Source organism: Rhea pennata, chromosome 2, assembly GCF_028389875.1.
Source record: "Rhea pennata isolate bPtePen1 chromosome 2, bPtePen1.pri, whole genome shotgun sequence".
In the NCBI taxonomy this organism is placed as follows: domain Eukaryota; kingdom Metazoa; phylum Chordata; class Aves; order Rheiformes; family Rheidae; genus Rhea; species Rhea pennata.
This window is the reverse complement of record NC_084664.1, coordinates 143,309,570-143,330,515: the sequence shown is the minus strand read 5'-3', so window position 1 is coordinate 143,330,515 and position 20,946 is coordinate 143,309,570. Positions and strand designations below refer to the sequence as shown.

The 20,946-nt window shown below is 40.4% G+C and overlaps 1 protein-coding gene across 1 annotated transcript; it reads right to left on the bottom strand.

Annotated features, from left to right (window-relative positions):
* Window positions 1-5,445: 5,445 nt before the first annotated feature.
* TMEM64 (transmembrane protein 64) lies at window positions 5,446-18,954 on the bottom strand. The gene is made up of 3 exons (XM_062570527.1): window positions 18,205-18,954; window positions 12,234-12,389; window positions 5,446-8,039 (listed from the first exon to the last, which is right to left on the bottom strand). Exons 1-3 carry the CDS (start codon window positions 18,937-18,939, stop codon window positions 7,845-7,847), a joined length of 1,086 nt encoding a protein of 361 aa, XP_062426511.1. The 5' UTR covers window positions 18,940-18,954; the 3' UTR covers window positions 5,446-7,844.
* Window positions 18,955-20,946: the final 1,992 nt, after the last annotated feature.

Genomic DNA, 20,946 nt, shown 5'->3' with positions numbered 1-20,946 from the left:
CATAGAATCAGTAAGTAAGAATACAAGTTGCAACACAGGAAACTGAGCATATATAAGGAAAGATTCTGCACTCTGGGGGTGGTCAAAGACCAGACCAAGTCGCTCCTCAACCTGCATTCTCAAAGGTGTTCAAAACTTAATTCGATGTGGCCCTGAGCAACCAGACCTGACCTAACCAGAGCTGTCTGAAGTGAAGGGCTGGACTAGATGACTTCCAGGGGTCATCTTCCAACCTTTCTCATTCTATAACTCTATGAACAGGAGCACAACAGTTTGATATAGGAGCATCAATTGACTAATACTATCTCGTCTGCTTGAAGCAGCAGTTACCAACCTAGTTCACAATAAAGTAATACTAAGTGAAATACAATTTTTTAGGAGAAAATCCAGCTCTTCTTTGGGTAAACACAATCACACTTCACACCTGTAGTACTTCCCTCAAAGATTCCTGAAGCACCATAAAGATCATTAAGAATAATGATATCCATTACCAGGAAATACAGGTGCATTTCCACAAGCAGAATCAACTTGTCTTTATTCAAGTTCCAAGTTGATAAGATGTATTGGTAAAAGATAGGGATAACTAGCTCAGGTTCATGCTATGACAATACAGCTATACATTAACTAGTTTTGTGTCTTAGAATTGGCTAATATGCAGTCAGCATGGAGTGCAGAGAGAGGATTTGAGGTCTTTCTGCACCATGTAGAAATCCCAGACACTTTCGTATGAGAATACATGCCACATAAAACAGATCTAAACATGCTTCAACCAGCTTTTTTTTTCCTACTGTTTATCAGAATAAATATAACAAAACAAAGTAGAAAATTTGCAAAGTAATGCACCTGCCACTCATTAAAGCAAGTTTCTGACTTGCTTCAAGGTTAAGATTTTGTAATCTTTAGTCTGCATTTTCTGCATTTAAGTACAGTTCCAGACCTTCTGAAACTAAATTGTTAACACGTTCTTCTGCAACTTCTTCCTTTTCTACTTGGGTTTTAAGAATTGAAAAAGATCTAAAGAAACAAATTTAATCCATTTTCCAAAGAATGACTTACTGAGAAGTAGAAAGTAACCTGGTCAATTATAGCTATCAGGACTTTACCTCATAAATTTACTAGCAGTCTTGTACTAATTGCAACTTTTTTACCTCCTTCCTTCAAGTTTTCAGTTCCAGCCTCAAATGGCTTCTTAAAGAACAGGAGCATGGAGAGTTCACAGAATTCTTCCTTCAGGCCTTGCCATTTTCCCAACTCAAAGCTTGTTTGAAAGAAATAGTAGCACTGTTAAAATGACATTATCTAAGGAAGCACACTTTGCAAGGAGAGATAGTATCTTACATTAGAGCGAGAGATGTAGCTGGAAAAAAGATACAGATTCCCCAGCTGAACGAGGCCAGCCACAGAAAGAGATCTGTTCAGTGCTGGATGTCCAGCAATATGCAAGTCTTATTTGACTGCAGTTTAAACTAACTATACAGCATCTGGTAAATCACAGCAGTTGAGGTGAGGTAGTACTGCTGTCAGCTGGAAAAAAAGAGAGGTATACTACACCCAATGAAACATTCAGCTGTACCGAAGAAACAGAAATCCAAATCCAGGATTTTGGGGCGAACCCTCAAAATGCTACAGTTTTGCTTGTGAACTGTACTATTCTATGGATGTGCTGCATGTACACACACAGGTATTATGCCCAACATTTCTGAAAGCCTAAAATTCTGTGCAACTCTAAAATGACTGGAAATCAACAATTTTGATACAACTCACAGGTAAGCTGCAATAACAAGTCCTTTTATAGCGACTGTAATACTCAAACCTAGCAAACTTGATAGAAAAGCATTTGGTGCAGGAGTTAGTAAGGGTAGCACAGATAACTGTATAGCATTCAGTGAGCATATAGGTCACAGAACATTAATCTTGTATCTCAGTTTACATCCACAGGAGAACACATAGGAAATTAACTTCCTGACAGAGCAAGGTTTCTTTCTTTCTTTCAAGACTAGAAAGGAAGCCATTCAGACATTCGCTTGAAAAAGAAAAAAAGTAGAGGAACCTCTGGCTTCTCCTCAGCAATCCCCATCCCTCAACTGGAATAAAAGTGAGTTTAGAGCTCTTCCTCAACCAGCTACCACCTGAGCCATGCAAAGCAGAGCAACAGAAAAAGGAAGCCTTGGGAATTCAGGCAGGCCATCTGTCATATATTAAGCACAGGATATCAAAAAACCAGCAATAAATGTTCTTCTGCCCTTCTGATGAGAACTATCCACCACTCCTTGTTTGGTTTTGCTATCCAAGATTATAAAAGCCAGCCCTAGAGTCAAAGCTACGTATTCAGTAACTCTGCTGAAACCTAGATGCTGCTTCTTAGAGGCCATCTGTTGGCTTCCAAGATAATATTCCCAGTAGCTATAAAAGACATCTGAAACAGTCATAATTAGGTAAGGATCAAAAAAATCAGCAACTTCATATCATTTCCATTTCAGTGTTCCTTACTTTCAGTAGTAGCTAAGGAAAAAACCAACAACAACAACACCCCCAAAATACCAAAACTCACAGCCATCTGGGTGCTTCATCTAGTACTAAAGCAAATGCTGTTACTCCCTCATGAAAATCATGATTATAATGAAGAATTCATTAGGCTATTCCCTCACCACCTACCATTTCTCACATCAGATGGAGAATACTTGTGATCTTATGCAATACAATTTCTAAGGCAGAGAGCATAAATTTACCGTAAGAACAGTCCATCACCACTGGCCTTTCCCTCCTCCCACTCACAAGCTTTAAGGGTTTTAATATAGCTAAGAACAGAGGGAAACACCTAAAATTCAGCAGATGAAGCTCACGCATCTCACAAAACAGAAGTAAGGCCATGCTTAGGCTAGACACAAATGCAAACACATCGCCTAGTACCTATGTGCTTGCACCTCAGCTGATTTTGTACCATCACTAGGACAAACTAAATTGTAAAATTAGAACTAAGAAATGTAATCAAAATTTGTCAAAGATTACTATTTCAGAATTTAAGAGGTCCCACACTTTCCAAAATTCTTCCCAAAAGAAAATATTGACCTACTTAGCTGCCCTAGGGTGGAAAGAAGCCAAAACTATCAAAGAGGCAGGTTAAGTTGGAAGAAAATAAGACCTCTAAACGCATTCATAGTTCTAGCAACGCTAAGATTAGATTAATGTCCTCAAACTGCATCCACTCCACTGTGCTCTATTCTTTCTTTCCATTCAGTTCAAAAGACTAGTAGTTTTCTAGATTTCTAGATGTCTCACAGATGAGGGATGGGAGGAGTAAAGGCAAGCAATTCCCACGAGACACACATGGTCTATAAACTACAAGTTAAAAAAAAAAAAAAAAAAAAAGACAACAACAACAAAAAAAAACTCCCACTATTCTGACCTTAAGATATAGGACCAAGTATTTTATATTCTCATTACTGAAGTAGACACCTAATTATCTTGATTCATGCCTAAGCCTACTTGTGCTAGATCTTGGCAGAAATTCTCTTGCCTCCCAAACGAGTCACAGTATTCACGTCCCAGTATCAGGACAGAACAAATCCTTTTTCTTCTATTTTGCTATTAACATTTTTTCCTTTCTCTCTCTCTCAAAAAAAAAATGCACTATAAATCTATTCTGCTAATTTCTCTCACAATTTATCTAAGTCCTTAATAATTAAATGGAAAGTTAAAAGACAACTGCACACTCCCTATAGTTAGTCTTGCCCTGAAAATTTTTCAAATGAACAAAGAATCCAGATCTAACCAATCAGGTATTAGTCTTACGGCCACCAAGAAGCACTTAAGTTACTTTAGTGATCGCAGACTTCATTAAAATGTAGTCTTAAGTTTAGCAATAGAAAAGAATAACTTACTAAAGGTGGAAAAGAATTGACACTTCAGACTTTGTATTTCTTGCTGCTTATCACTAACAAATTAATATAAATAATAATAATAAATCAATACAGCAAAACAGTGCAAGACAAACACCAATATGCATGAAGAAAGGATGTGGATTACACCTGTCTGCTCTGCCAGGCACTTCACAAACTCTGTAGGACTTGATATAAGACAGGGAAGAGTTGCTTTCCATAGCAACTACACATTTTTCCAGCAAAGGCACAATTTGTATCAACTTCCATGCTGCACTGGATTTCCTATTTCTTCCTGTCCTTCATCTTCCTATTATGTGGATAGGACTGCTAACATTTCTTGACCTATTATATTAAGAAACCTTGTCGCAGAGATCCTTTAGCTGTTTAGCTACTGTCATTAAGAATAATCCTAGAAAGGCAACATAGTATTTTGTGTAGGTGCCATATCGTAGATTATCTGCAAGGTCACTGATTACTCTCAGGAACTTTGGTGCATCAAAACCCAAATCATACAAGCCTCAAATAGAATGCTGAAAATGAACGCCAAGAAACTGATTTGCAATACTAGTCACTAAAATATACACATACACACATACATATACATATGATATGCAATACTGGCCAATACATAGTGGCTAGTATTGCATATCATATATATATATACACACACACATAATACATAGATACATATATATATATATAGAGAGAGAGAGAGAGAGAATGTGTGTGCATATATATATAGTGTGTGCGCATATACATAGATAGATAGTGTGTGCATGTGTATTATATACATATAAGCAGTTTCCTATTCTTCAGATTTGACCTTTACAATGTTGGTTGGAGTTATAATGCTAATCTGTATAAAAATTATAATATGTAGAGCTCTTGGAGAAGAAAACATTTTCCTCCCAGGCATTTAGTATAAAAAAAGATTTTGATAAATTTGCTAGAGTTGCACTTACCACATGATGAAAGTAGTAAAGTTTCTGGTACCAGGCAGCTGAGAGAAATTCCCTTTTCTATGTCACCTGTAATTTTGCACGTTTTATAAAAACAAATAGACAAAAAACACAGAAATTTCACCAGCATGGCAACATCAAAAAAGAAAAAAACATGATGACTTGCAATATATTACTAAATTGGATTCATATTGTTCTATTTCTTAGTTCCACTACATAGGAAGACAAAAAAAAATCACTTTTCTCTTACTATTTTTACATTCAGAAATAGCAATCTTTAGGTTCATTAACACATTTCTAAAACAAAATACACTTATTCTTTACCAAAAACGTACCTACAAATATCCAACCTTCAAAATATTTAACAGAATTAAGCAAACTATTTTAAAAAAATTTACTATATTCCCTTGTCAGTAACTCATATGCCATGTGGTTCACTCTGAAATCCTAACTTGTTACTTCCTCAACCTAGTCAGTTTTCTTTGAAATACTTAAATTCAAATAATTCACATTTCTTTGCTTCTTTATGTGTACATATATAAAAATGACACTCCATTGCACTCTTTCCAATACCACTTTGTAGCAACTTGAAAATTTAAAACATATTTCTTAGAGAAATTTAAGTGAATTTATTGTATAAAATTATGATTGGCATGGTACAGAAAAGTTCCTTTTAAAGCACATTTCCCATTAACTTGTACACAAATATTACAAGTATCAAGCAAAATGCAAAAGTCTTAAGAACTAATTCCATACTACAAAAGTGTTCACATAGTGAATTTACTCTGTTTACAAAATGTTATGGAAATAAAAGCACTTCAAAATACAATTTGAGAAATGTTCTTGAACAATCAACACTAGCTTAAGTTAGTTTAAAAATGGAAGGAAAAAGAGATACCCTCCTCAAAACACTATTATCGGTTGAGCAAGATGGAACAAAGTTCAGATTGGTTCATTTATTCAAGGGCTGGTCTTTCCAAGAAATAAATTTTAAAAGTTTAGTTATTAAAGGGCTTCATAATACTCTGATGACAAATAACGCCATCAAAAAGTTATCTGGCTCTCTTGTTTTCATACAGGAGCTGTTAGAGGCAAAGATGGGTAAATGAACACTTCCAGGTAAGTACAGATTACCTCACTTTTTTTTTTTCTTTTTTTTTTTTCCTGGGACAATCTGAACTTTGTGGTTTCATCTAACTAGTTTAGTTCCTGAGGTCACATGACCCAAGAACAGAGTCTGCAAAGAATATATATTAAAAAAAAAAATCACTACCAAGGACTGTTTAGATGTCAAGTTATTCAAATATCATACATCCCCCTGCTCCCCAGTAAGACTGTTAAAAGCTATCAAATCTCGGCTTCCCAGATACTTTGAAGGCCTGCTGTTCTCAAGACAACAACAACAACAAAAAGCTTGGATCCTACAAACAGCCTTAAAAAAAGGAGGCACAGTCATACTCTGTTAGAAAATAACGTAAAAATTGAAGAATGAAAATGTCCTTAAAAACTTGTAACAAAGTAACTACAAAGCAAGCAATACATCACATTAGTTTTTGTACCAGATGACTTGTGTGTGTTTGAGCAATTGAACATTGGTATGTGTAACTACATGAAAGTCACATGTACAAGACTCCAGATTCAGGTATTACAATTATTTTTTTCTTTTCATCTGCACAAACACACACATACACACTTACTATCAGTTTATCCAGTCTATTCAAATGCTGTGAAAAACAGTCCACAGCATGCATAAAAGGAGCATTATCCAATACAGTGTTGTCTTGCAAAAAAATGGAGTCAGAATTCCTGAGTCTCAAAGACGTTACTGCCCTTCTCCATCATTAGATTATTTATTTTTCCAGGAGAACCTCTATCCTTCATTTCTTCACTCTAGTGAGATTTATAATAGATTGCATCTTTCAAAAATGTAAAGCTTTTATAAAAAAAAGTCATACAAACAGAAGTTAATTTTTAAAGATTTTCAAAAAGAGGAGGGAATTCACTGACAAAATAAAGGCCACCTTCATGCAAGACTAGTACTGCTCTTATCCCATCAATTTTGTTTAAAGGAGAGATTTAGCTCCCTATTCTGGAAAACTTTAATATGTTCAACTCCACCCTTTTAACAAATAGAAAATATTTATAAATAGGATTAACATGGAACAGCCCTTTGTTACAATCACCAAGGTGGTAAAACCAATGCAACAGTTAATTCAAAGAGTCTCCTTCAAGTAGTGCTGGCCACTGCAATCTATTATAACTTTTATATTTTCCCTTTTACTTTGCATATTACACAGTGTAACTTAAAATGTTATTTAAGAGCACTTCAGTCCCACAACGTAGGATTTAAGCTTGTGTGAATACATATGCATGGCTCTGCAACATTTTTAATGACTTACAAAAATACATTCAACCAGAACTTTATATAGGGTTCTCTCCCACCTCCCCCTCCTTTTTTCTTCTTTTTTTTTTTAATCAAAGATGAAGAGAAAGCCAAATGGCCCCATAATCAGCAAAATAATACACTAGATTTCTGGAAGTAACTGAAAGCTAAGCACATTCAAGAATAACATACATTGAATTGCATACTTTCTCATTCATCTTTATGAGTAATAAAGTTCTACTGCATATAATTATTCATCCTTATAAATAATGCTAAGCAGAAAAATATTTATCTCTGTGCTACTTTTCTCCGTTTACAGAAGCATTTCTCAGTTTATAGGAGCAAATGAAAACTAAAGTGCAAACTACAGGTCATGACAGGCATAATAAACGACCAATGGGTGCAGCCAAATTTATATCTGAAGTTACTTTGCCATCTTACAGTTCTTGCTGTCAGTCACCCCTTGTGCAAATGAAGAGCTGGTCAGTCAGTTTGTGCCACAGTACAACCTGTAGCCATGGGGCAAGGGGGGGGATTTTTTTTAAATCCAGATGAATTGTCCATAGACATTTCTAGGCAATAGCTTAAGTTCACAAAACCTTACTTTATTAATACTTGGAATCACACAATATTGATCCCTCCCCCAGAAAATGCTACTGTCCTCTTGTTGCATGATGTGGTTGAACCACTGATGCTCGGTTGACTGCCTTTAACAAGGGATGTCTTCATTTCCATTTCACATGCTACAATGGCTGCATTCAGTTCCACTTGAGCTCGGTGAACAACATAAAACATGAGTCCTATGCTTATGACAATCTGCAGGTAAAACAAAGAGTGCTGTCGGATATACAAACTATAAGCATGAATAGAACGCAAACATAAAAGTTAGTCCAAGATTCAAGAAGATATCTATTGACTCAGTGTTTCAAAGGACTATGTCAAAAGACATTAAAAGGGAGATTAATTTAATCACCGAGTGACTCCAGATCAATATATGCTACTACTAACATGCCAAATAGCAGACATCAGACAGAACTTAAATATTAGTATGAATCGCAAATATATGCTCTTTCTTTCCATCACCATCTTTCACACATTTGTTAGAAAGTAATCTCTTCGGGTCATCTCTTGGCAAAAATGCTTCCATAAAGAAATGACATGTATTGCTAGAAATCAAGAGTTGTTTTCTAAATAGCAAGTGGATATCTATAATTAGCAAAACTGCAGATAAAAGGGATGATGCAGAGAAAACTAAACTACTTGTCCTTGTCCCTCTCACGAGGGATACAGCAAAAAGCAGCAGTGTTGCAGTGCTCCTGAGATATCAGGAGAAAATATGACAGAACTGAAGTCTGAGCAACTTAGAGGAGTCTGTATGAGAAGTACTTGGTATTGGGATGTATGCTGGAGGGGTGGGGGCAGAAGGGCTGTCCTTTTTTTCAAGGAGGCAATACTATCTAGAACTAGAAATTTGAGTCCAGGACTTTTGCTCTGAATTTTATTACTAACATTTTCTGAAAGTTCACCAAAAGAATGACCAGAAATAAACCTGTACAATTTTTGCTTAGAAATTACTCATTCTATAGTAATGCCATGCATGCTAATGCATGTGCTGTACTCCTCACAGGCAGTCTGGTTTCAATGAAAACATCAGTTATGGTTTTCAGCAGGGATTCTCCTTAAGGAAGAAAAAAAACAACAAAAACACCCACCGTTCAATCAAGCTGTCTCATAACAAGAGTCTCTTTACAAGAAGTAAGTAAATCCTTCTACATTTAAAAAAATGTTTTATGCAGTAGCTAGAATCTGTAACTTCCTTCAAAAAAAAACCACTATTTTCTTTACAACAGAACCTAGAGCTCCCTAGTCCAAAACTTGAACTTAATTATTAACTGGGTGGGGGGGGCTATGTTTTCTCTAACATTAAAGACCATCACCTAAAACAGATGTCAGCATATTTCAAGTTGGAAAAGATCTCAGGAAGTCTCTAGACATCCTACTGCTGAAAGCAGGGATGGCTGCAAGATCAGACCAGATTGCTTGGAGATTTATCCAGTCAGATCTTGAAAACCTCCAAGGATGGAGTAGCACAACCTCCTTGGGCAACCTGTTCCAATGCCCAACTGTTCTTGTGGTGAATGACACCAGCTGGAATCTCTCCCAATCCAATTCATGACCGTTGTCTATTGATCTTTCCTGTGGACCTCCATGAAGACCCTGGCTCCATCTTCTCAGTGATCTCCTGTAGGTGTTAGGGGGGCTGTTGTAAAGCCTCTCCAAAACTGTCCCTTCTCCAGGCTGAACAAGCCTGGTCCTTCTGCCTCTTCTCATAGGGCAAGTGCTCCAGTCCCCACTACCTCCGATAAAAACACACTTCAGTTCCTTAATACCATTCTTGTACTGAGGGCTCAAAACTGGATGCAGTACTCTAGTTGTAGTCTAATGAGCACGGCGTGAAATCAATCTAGTGATTACGCTCCTGTTTCGGCTCCCAAGCTGCTGTTATCCCCCCCTTTTTTTTTATTATTATTTTATTTTTTTTTGCTTTGCAGGTGACACAATAAAACTCCTTATCACTCAGAAGTTGAGGTACTCAACTTATAATTGGCAGAAACAGATCTTTGTTAGTATTATCTAGTGCTGTACAAGAGGGCTTCTCCTGCAGACAGTAGGCTATTCCACTGCTACAGAAATACTGATCCAAAAACACGTTGAATGCGTAAGTTTTTGAAATACATCTAGAAACTCTGATCTGACATGACAAAATACCAAGTTTAATCCTACTGCTGGAAAATAAGGCTATAATTGTAGTAATTGCCCTAGTAAGCAAGCAGCATAAACATTTGATAAACTTATCAAATGAAGAGTTTACAATTATTCCAAACTTATTCTTTAATGAAATGGATATAATACTCTCTAAAAAAAACACTACTCCAAATAATTCACGAACAACTCTTTATTAATTCCAGTTATATGTTTCAAAAGGTAGCCAATGTAGGAGTCAAAAAGAGACTATGGATAACAAATTCTGAATCTATAGGGAAAATCCTATTATAAAAGCTTACCCAAATATTTAAATTTGACTGTTTCTAGAAATATTACTGCCAACAGCCTTCAGTTCCCTGGCCAAATAGTTTAAAACATATACACATAGACAACTACGAAAAAAGCTAAATCAAACAGCATTTGTTATTCTGGATACATTCAAATGAACACAAAGAGTTTCTAAAGTATTTACTAAATTAAAACCCATCAAAGCCACACAGCCAGGCAAAGTACTGGGCATATGTCTGAAAAAAGGAGGAGAACAAGCAATTCCTTCACTAATAGACTGCCTTGGACTTAGTCAACCATCTCCTAAAAATTGCTCTCAAGGAGGTGAGCACTCCTATCCAAACACTGTGCCTCTCCAGTTAGCACTTACTTGAGTTACAGCTATGCTATGCTGGCATCCATACATCCACAAAAAAGACTCAATGTAACTCTAAATTAAATTTAATGAAAAAAAAAAGGGAAAACATTTCTGAAAATCATCTCATAAATGAGCTTTCATAACTCAAGTGACAGGTGATCAAGTAACTTTTTCATTTTTATTAATTATTTATCCCACATCCCCCAAGGCATTTTTTATATTCTTTAAATATATTTTTAGTGATCTGGTCTATCAATGCTATAAATTACATGTTCTATTTAAGTGCAAGAGGGTCTTTTGTGGGGAGGGACAGGTGTTAAACCAGTCCTGGAGTACGCTTATATCTCAGCATTGTTAAACATCAGATTTTGGTCATAAAAAAAATGAGGAAGATGAATGACTGCAATACCAACAGAAAATCTGCAAACCATGGTAACTGCCGGTCAAATACAATCTGAAAGTGCTGGCACTATCATATGAGGTTGTAGTTGCAGCATACAATTTGATTCTGATATATCCATAACCTCAATGCTTACTATAACCTGAGTTAAAGCTTTCCTTTTAAAGAAAAATTATTTAATCAGTTAACCTCTTGAATAGCTATCATACACTTCTCATGAATTTACTGAATTGCAAGATTAGGATATTTTGATTTAGCCATTAGTAGAACGGTATTTCTACAGCACCTTTCATATGAAAGATCTATGCAAAATTGGGAATATTCAATGCTAATAGTGAACACTGCACAGACTCTGAGTCTAAGTATACCACTTTGCTGTTGGTAACATACAGACTTATGTAGGGATGGTTTGACCAGTCTAAAATTCAGCTGGAGATGACCACAGAGGGCAAGAGAAGAAAACCTGATAAACAGAATTGCGACAGAAAAAGAAAACAGAACACTGAATAACCTCTGCCTTGTATCACATGAGGTGTGAGAGAATTAAACTTTTCTATCAGAAGAAAACAAAACAACAAGACAGTACACTGGAAATCCATTTTGCTGAGTATCTAGTAGTCATTAAACTGTGAAAAAGAAATGTCAGATCCATTTAATAGAATATACTGAAAATACAACAAAACATATAAATCGAACACTTAAACTGCTACTATTTAGGCACTGTATGCCATATTTGCTTGGCGTTCAGTCTGTAAGAGGTCAGCTGCTTCAGACTACAGAGTTTTTTACCAAACAGAGCAGCTAGAAAGCACCGAGACACGTGTGTCCTCCCCAAAACAAGCTCTGAGCCCACCTCATTTACACTAGAGGTTGTGCAATCTGAAAGACAAATCAGCAGTGCTGGATCTCTCTGCATTATGCACATTATTACTACTTGGATACAATTTCCAAAGTAAAAATTCAAAGACTGAGATAACGCTACAGTAAAGAAACTTGCCTGTTTAGCTCCAAAACCGAAATCTGTCTCAAATCCCCCCGGCACAGCAGATCAGTAAGAAATTAAAGGATAAAGGGATTAAGGGATAAAGAAATATGCTCAAACAGAAAAAGTAGACAACATTGCCAAGAGTAAGTGCTTACCAAAACAAAAAGACTGACATTAATGTTAAAGTCTATGAAAGAAATGACTTTAATTTACCTGTAAACTGAATATAAAATATCCACTAACACTTTGCTCTGCAATCACATCCTCCATGGTACGCAAGGTAGTGCCCAAGTATGAGTTCAGGAGCTGAGTAGGAAGTAGCCCAACTGAAGAAGCCATCAGGTAATTGGGTAATGACAAATCTGTAATCTAAGCAAAAGGAAGTGTAAGAAACCATGCATGGTTTCAATATAACGTGCGTAACTAATCTGTCTACTTCTCCCACAACCACCCATGCAAGGAAATAAAAAAAAAATTCTTTTATTTCTTCACTTAAACTTTTCCAATGTTGGTGAATCTAAGATAATACAATAAAACAGTATTTGGCTAGTTTCCATCTGGTCATCATTTTAAAATTACTGGGCTTTATTTCATTTCACCTTACATTACACAACATCTGTACGTAAAGTCATTAACTAAGGATGCAATTATGTTGTTTATTTAAGATGTTTACTTTTTCACAGTGAACAGAGCTCTACAATTTATGCTCTTGCTCTCAGAAATAAATTACATTACCAGATATGAAGGTCTAAAGCAAAATTTGATATTTATCATCTATTTTCTTTGCATTTTACATCTATGAAAACTGATAAAGAGGTAATCCGTTCAAAAATGTTAGTGTTAAGTAAGATTTAGATAAACAGAATGGCAGACACAATCTGCCTCTATATAGGAAATTATATAAAGCTCATTAAGATCCTCTGCCAAAGATATTTTGTACCATGCTTTATTTAGTGAACAAAATACAAATTAGTACACACAGCTATAGTTTTTCTCAGTATCTGCGGGGGAAAAAAAAACACGAATAATACTTAGAGAATTTCCTCTCTGTGTTGAGAAACTTCTCTTTCAAGTCACTAAATACTCTACAAACAGTTTATATGGGAACAAACTACATAGCATTAGCTAAATTAGTATCAGTAGCTATTGAGAAATATTAAGTGCACGAGCCAACAATCCAAAACAAGTTTATGTAAGAAAATGAAAACAGAAGGAAGCAGAGGGTTAAAAATAATGTAAGTATTAAAAAAAGAGTTTTTGAAGTAAGTGATCTAAGAAATTCTTCCAGATGGTTCAGTTTATCATGTAGCAGCCCCTAAACCTGAAGTCTACATGCAATTATTGACCTTGACAGCTTTGTATAACATCAAAGACGGAAAAGAAGTAGCAAAGTTACTCATTTCATCATGATGTTCTTAAAATAAATGCTAGTTACTATGAAAGTCACAATGCTGAATTCTCAGAGCTCTAAGCACAGACCACCAGTGGAAAGTTTTCTAGGGGAAGGAAGGGCAAAGGAGGAGGAGAATGCAATGGAACATAAAGATTAAGAATAACTCACTGGAATAAGATCCATTCAGCCAATTCCAAACTTCACACTGCAAATTACAGTTCCTATAGATTTAAATACATACTAGCAACACAAATAATAATACATTTCCTCTCTATGGAAGTTCAATTTAGATTTCTAATGAAAAAGCACTATGTAATTACATCAGATTTCATATCTGACAGATGCTTTCAAAAGACTTTTTCTTTTTTTAATATTACAGTAATCTGGGCCACGTAATAAGAACGCACAACAGAAACTTCCCTTATTGTTAAGGGAATGAAGGAGCTGCTATTAAAAGTCTCTGAAACACTAACGCTGAGGCAAGAATTGCTAACTAGGACACTGTCATTAAGTCTAATGGAGTTGGAAAACGTCCCAAAGATTGTTTTAATGCTCGTGGGCACCTCTTTCAGTTCTGAATATGTATTAAGAACATTTCAGTTGCAGAGGAACATGCCTGCATGTCTGGATCTATCCTTAAGCAATTGGACATTTTGGGCTATGAAAGGGACCATTTCCAAACAAAGGAGAGGCTGCCAACAGACACACTGGACTGTGACTTATGCATTCTGCTAAAATGAAAGCTAAGAAGAGAGGAAGAAAAAATATGTAGAAGATACTCCCTTAACCCCTGGTTTGCAGGGTTTAGATCTGCAGTAGTAACCCTTCCTCCAGGAGGCACAGGAAGGGGACAGTAGGTATATAATGCAACACTGGTGGCCAAGCCCCTCCTAAGAAATTTGAGAAATTTTCAATACATCTTGCAGCAGACACATCTTTCTTCTATAAAACTTTATCTGCTCTAGAACTCTGTCAAACTGGGGAAATTTTCTACCAGGATTCTGTTTCTAAAGGAAGCTCAAGCAAGAAAAAATTAAGAACAAAATCCCAAAGAAAGGACAGATGTAATGCTGTTACTGGCCAGACCAAACTACAAGTTAAGAATTACCCAACCTCTCTGGTAGCAAAAGCGCTAGCCAGAAACTCTCTGACTAAGCCTTGGACAGGCTTTGTCTGGTCCAGCCTTTGTGGATTCTTTGCTGTTGACATCTTTGTTCTTTTCTGTCAAAGAATAAATGCACGTGTCAGAGTACTGTTAGGGAGTCAAATGCCTTGGGCGATTGGAGCAGCTCTCTCCCCCTGAACTTACAAAGCCACGCGTTTCAGATCAGGTAGGCTTAGCTACTGAGAGCAAAGAACAATTCTGATTTTTATTCTGTATCAGTCTTTGCTTTCCTAGAGAAAAAACAACAAAACAAAACAACTGATAGCTTTCCAACAAACACAGGCCATATGTTCCTCCAAAGGAGATAACATTTTTTGAACTACAATTTCACTGTGTGCATTTCTGGAACCAGAGAGTACACTTGGACACTCAAATTTTTAGTCAAATTAGATTTCTATAAAATATATCCCTCTCCAGAAGGAGGGAAAAAAAAAGACAGACAAATTCTGATCTAAGCTAAATCAGGCACTAAAAATAATTAGTTTTCACAAATTAGCTCCAGGAACCCACTAGCTGGAAGGAGGCCATAACTTGCATACCATGCCTCCTCACAGACCTACCTTCAAAATGTTCAGAGTTGCAAGGGGCGAGGGCTATGCAAGGGGAAACACTTCAGTGAGAGCGACCAGAGCATCCCAACTGCCAGTCCTGGCTACTCGGGTAGCACATTACAGGACTGACAACTACGCTTAAAATAAATAAATAAATAAATAAAAATATAACACCACTCAAAGGAACACTGCTTTCATTTTACAAGTTTCTACGCTTTCCAGAAAAGCGGGTAGCTTCATTACCCTACTGCTCCTACTGCTCAGTAGCTTCCTCAAAGCTTCCTCAAAGAGCAGCAGATTGGTCTTAAGCAGGAAGATGTTAGTGTCTGGCCAGTGAGAAACTAAGAAATTCTTGTCAATTTTCTTCTTATCTCGTTTTAGAAAACTACGATCACCAGTCAAACACTAGGAAGCCCTCTTCCTCCCATCTCTGTCTTTCCATGTAATTCATCCTCACCAAAACCCTTAGCACAAGAACAGGCCACTGAACTTGTAGCAACCCAGTAAGCCCAGCCTCTGCAGATGTTCTGATTCCCTTCTCGCCTCAAGGCCAAGCCTCGGCCCCGGACTCCGTGCGTCACTTCCTCCCATCCCTCTCACTCAAGCGTTCTCAGTATCTCCAGTTTAGGTATAAGCGTAAACATTCATACACAAAACAAGCAAAGGCCAGTCTTCTGGAAAATTAAAGACTCGCAGCTTTTTTTTTTTTTTTTTTTTTTTTTTTTTTTTTTTTTTTTTTTTTTTTTTTTAAGAGTCTTGAGTTCACTGTTCTTTTCCTTACTACTAAAAACAACCCTCCTGCAATTCATCTCGTAAGATGCTAGTAAGGGGAGTAGATGAATGACACCCAAACCCCCTTGTATGTTAAATCTAAGTAGAACACTAAGTTTTCAGTTGAGTCAGATTTCAAAGAAATCATAGCTCAGTCTATGTGAGTAGAATTTAGTATTCTATACGCAGCTTAAACTTAACTCATAGTGAGAAACAGCTTTGAATTCCCAGATGTGTGCAATATTTTAAAATTTTCAGTAACATAGTCATTCATACCAAATGTTCTTGATTAAAAATTGAATATACTCTTTTATCTGACTACACTGTTAGAATAATAGATCAGGAGTAATAAACACAGCTCCCAAAACTAATTTTAGGTAGCAACATCCAAGTTATTTAGCATACTCAGGAATCTGGTTTTATCTTATTTCCATATGTGTTATTTTTATGCTGAAACCTTTCACTTGCAAAGAAAATTATTTAGTTTACATTACTTATAGAATATAAGCCACCAGTTATAGCATTATTTTAAAGTTACACAGGCCTGAATACCCTGCGGAACCATTTTTTTTTTCAACGGGCACAACAGAATGCTTACAAAAAAGAAAGTGAAGGAAAATGTTTTAACTTGGTTATTCTCAGGTCAGCTGTATACCAGATTCAGTATTGCTCTAGAACATTTGCTGACAGCTTCAAGTGACACCTAGAAGCCACAAATAACCCAAGCATAACAGTGTCCTGTCCCTCCCCCCCCCACCCCGGCCACTTTAAAAGGGTCACATTGTAGCAGAAGTGTCTTCTGCTAAACCAGAAGCCACCGCTTTGATTCTGGAGGGATTTGCAGACACCACGGCCTGCTCCCTCCTATCTCATCCCACTTACCATACAAATCAAAGCTTCCTCAATCCTGCAGCAATATAAATAAGTAAAATGGCTAAGGTTCTTCCATTCCAAAAATGTTTAAAGGATCTACTTAAGAAGAAATGATATCCCTTAAGTCGCTACAGCTTCTATGGACAGAGATTGCACTCTTGAGACTAACACCAAAGCACAGCACACATCTGAATCAGAAGTTTCATACACAGCAATACACAGCAATCAATGCCTGTGGGAAAGTCCTTAAAAGTCCAGTGTGAACTAACTATCTGAATCCGTTGCCTAAGAAATACTTAAGGATTTAGTGACCTACTCATTTTCAACCAGATGAAACTGTCAAAATTTAAGCAAGCGCTTCAAAAGTACACAGAATCAGAACTTCAGATGAGGGAAGGTAAGTTTCTTATAAGAAAGTAGCAGACCTCGTTTGTATGATCTCTTATATTAAAACATACATGAGTTACTACTAAACATTTAAAACATTCTGCAATCCGGTGTGCTTTGTATGGATTTCTGCACGTTTGCAGACCTAGCTGGGGCAAAATACACACCCAAAACCAGATTTTTTAGGCAAAGCCTTCAGGAAGAGCAGAGAATCTGAAACTAATCTAATGATCAGCATGAACTCAAAAAAAAAGTGCACTTTATGCTCTTTACTTTCTCTTTTAAAATGATCAGAGATTAATTGTAAGATTATAAACTGTAAATAATAAGTTCTTTAGACAGGCACTAACTTACAAGTAGGAAAGAAGAGCAAGTCCAACACTTTCTCAAACTTAGGCTTAAACTGACTTTAAGTACCCTTCCAGTTTACCGAGTCCCTCTTCAGCTATAAGCTTGTACCTTCCTGCTTGTCCCAAAGTATTTGTCCTCTTTCACAAATATGAACAATGATCAGAGAAAGAACTTTAACCCATCCACTTCTTTCTTTCCAATACTATTATTTACATTAAGACACTTAAGAGTGATCTGGCAGGCTTGCTCAACTCTCCCTCCCACTCGCATCACTTTAAAAATTCGGGTATTTTAAAGCCCCCAAGATCTGCAGAGATCTTGCTGTTTCTTTCTAATACTGTAGTCGTAAAAGCATGAAAGCGGGCAGCAATCGTAGCACAACAGCACCAACCAACAAGGTGTCTCAAGGTCCTGCCTTCCTTCCCCCGATAGGCACAAGAGCATTGCCACCAAAAGTAGCTAGTGGGGTTGCTTATAGTTCCTTTAAAAAAAATAGAAAAAAAAATAGATTTCCTCATGGTTGGGGCAACCTCACCGCACGGGTCACCGCTTTCCGAGCCGTCCTCCTACCGAGCTTCCCGCGCTGCTGCGGCTCAGGGCTTGGCGCAGCGGGAGCACTCGGCCTCCCCGCGCGGCGGGACGGGCGGAGGAGCCGCCCAGCGCGAGCGGCCCCCGAAGCCGGGGCGCACTCACCGCGAAGACGGCGTTCTGCAGCCCGAAGGGGATGGGCGTCAGCCGCGCCAGGGCCACCACCTTGAGGCCGCCGCCGCCCTCGACGACGCGCACCACGGCGCTGAGCCTCTCGCTGCCCTGGATCCTCGCCAGCGCCCAGCGCGCCAGCAGCCGCTTGCAGGCCACGTGGGCCACCGAGGTGCCCACCAGGACGCCCAGCACCATCAGCCCCATGCCCAGCACGAAGCCGTAGAGGTAGCCGGCGGCCACGTTGAGCAGGATGTAGCCCCAGCCGCAGGGGAAGGAGACCACGATGAAGCCCACGGCGAAGAGCAGCACGCCGGCCGGGCTGTCGAGGCCCTCGGCCCAGAGCAGCAGGTCCCGCAGGTGCTGGCGCGCCAGGGCCAGCGAGGCGAAGCACAGCGCCGCCAGCGCGCACACGCTGAGGCAGCTCTTGCACCAGCAGGTGCCCGGCGCGCAGCAGGCGCAGCGCCCGCCGCGGGGCTCGGCCAGCGCGGGGCCGCCGCCGCCGCCCGCCTCGCCCAGCGGGCACAGCAGCAGCCCGGCCGGCGGCAGCGCGCCCGCCCCCGCGCACGGCCCCAGCAGCAGCGCGCCGGCCCCCGCCGCCTCCAGGCCGCCGCCGCCCCCCGCCGCCCGCGACAGCCAGCGGCCCACGTCCTGCCTGGCGCCCTGCGCCGCCGCCTGCCTCACGGCTCTGCCGAGGAGCTGCAGCGCCGCGCCGCCCGCGCCCCACATGCCCCCGCCCCGCCGCCCGGCCCGCCCGCCGCCCGCCTCGCCGAGCAGCCTGCGGCCGGCCGCGGCCGCGCCCTCATGGCCCCGCCGCGGCCCGGCTCCCGGCGGCGGCACGGCGCCCGCAGCGCCTCCGCTCCCTTCCCCGCGGCGCGGCGGCGTTAGGCGGCGGCGGCGCCGCGCCGGCTGCCCCGGCGGTCGCAGCAGCGGCCCAGGCGGAGCGCGGGTCCCGGCGGGCGGCAGCGGCAGCAACCGCGGCAGCGGGGCTCCATGTCCCGGCGCGCTGGGCTGCGGCTGCGGCGCGGTGCTCTACTCCGGGGAGCGCCCCGCGGCGCGGCGCGGCGGTGCCGATGTGGCAGCCCGGGCGCCGCTCGCAGCGCAGGGGGAGGAGGTGCGGCCGCGGCGGCACGCCCCGCCCCCCGGCGGCACGCCCCGCCCCGCCCCCGGCGGCACGCCCCGCCCCCGGGTTTCCCGCCGCCGTCGGCGTCTGCCGCGGCCCCTTCAGAGGTGCGTCAGGCGGCGGCAGCGGGAGCGCCGCGCTGCCTGCGCTGAAACCGAAGGTTTCCCGTTTCGAACGTTTTCCGCCCGTTTCGTCTTCATTCACAGCAGCTCCTTACCCGTAGGGCCACAGGCTTTGGAATGGAGATGTGCCTGTCAGAGAAGGGTGTGGGCTGCCTCCTTGCAGCCCCGAGGGGACGGTTAGGATCGGGCTTCTCCGGCGCCTGCGGGGACACCGGCCGGGCCCGGGGACGCCCCGCCGCTCCCCGGCCCTTCGCACTGCTCCCCGGGCCGCTTGTGGCTTCCCGCAAGCGGGACCGCTTGGCTACCCTGTGTGCCTGCCGAACTGGGCGCCGGGTAACTTGTGCTTAATTTCTGAGCCATTTTGGAGGGGCGTTTCTCAGGAGCCTTGCCTTGCTCGCAGGCCCCCCAAGTCACTGTGGATGTGGCGTCGCTAATGGCAGCAGCAGGGGAAGACAGAGGGCTCCATTTCCTTTGCGTGGCCTAAGAGTGCAGCGTGCTGCGGCGGAGTTGCATGCCTCTGCGGGGAAATTTGCAAGTGTATATAAAACAGAAATGCGTGTGGGCGTTATAAAGGTTAAAGGATGATTAAAAAATCTCAGGTCTCAAAATGAACATATTGTGAAAAATGTACCACAAATACACCTTTAGAGGGCATATAGCCAGGGTGATCCAAGAAATCAGTCCAAGAAAATGACAGGTGTCTTTGAGCAACACAGTGGATTGAAGCAATCCTAGCAGACTCTGCACAGCAGGAAAGCTGTAAATGGCTTCCACATAATCTGCTTTTTTGCTGTTATGTGTGTAAGTGAGATCGTTTCATTTTGTGTGTGCTCTTTACTCATGATGCAAACACAGGCAGGGTATATATGCAGAATAAGAATGTCAAGAAAGCCCTGTATTACTGCTTATAAAGTGCTGGGCATACTTATATGTTCAGTAAGGCATTTCAGTAAACTGGGAAGTGGGTTCAGTAGAAAATAACCAAAACGAAATATTAACTTAAACTCTCTATCTATACTGAAAGCATGTGTCTTTTATGTAGATTCAGCTTGTATTTTTTGTTGTTGCATAGTTACTTTCACAGAATATGAAAAAGCCTGAGCTGAAATGCCCATCAGAGTTGCCTGCTTTATGATGTCTATACATTTCTTCGTTTCAATAGTGCATTACTTTGCTCTCCTTAAAACAGTAGGGCTGGAACAAATCTCTTACTGCCACTTGTAATTGTTACAGGGTTCTGTACTCAAAGTCACAGCAAACAACTCAAAAGAGGATATGGGTAACATAATAGTCTGTCTAAATGACAGCCCTGACATTAGACTCCAAACTATAAACACGTTTCATCAAGTTTATCAGTGGAGAGGCTTCTGTCTCTGCCTGTACAAATCCCCAGCCTTGTGCATATAGTCTCTAGGAGTAAAAAGGCTGGAACTCCTTGATCTCATCCATGACCCCTAAAATGGCTAATCCTGTCCTTATACAGATCCTTGG

Bases quoted from the DNA above. Each gene is read 5' to 3' on its own strand.
- TMEM64 (XM_062570527.1), bottom strand. From the start codon at position 18,939: ATGTGGGGCGCGGGCGGCGCGGCGCTGCAGCTCCTCGGCAGAGCCGTG. The intron at 12,390-18,204 runs GTGAGTGCGCCC...CCTTTTGCTTAG, and splicing joins TGCAGAACGCCGTCTTCGCG to ATTACAGATTTGTCATTACC. The intron at 8,040-12,233 runs GTAAATTAAAGT...TTTTACCTGCAG, and splicing joins ATTTTATATTCAGTTTACAG to ATTGTCATAAGCATAGGACT.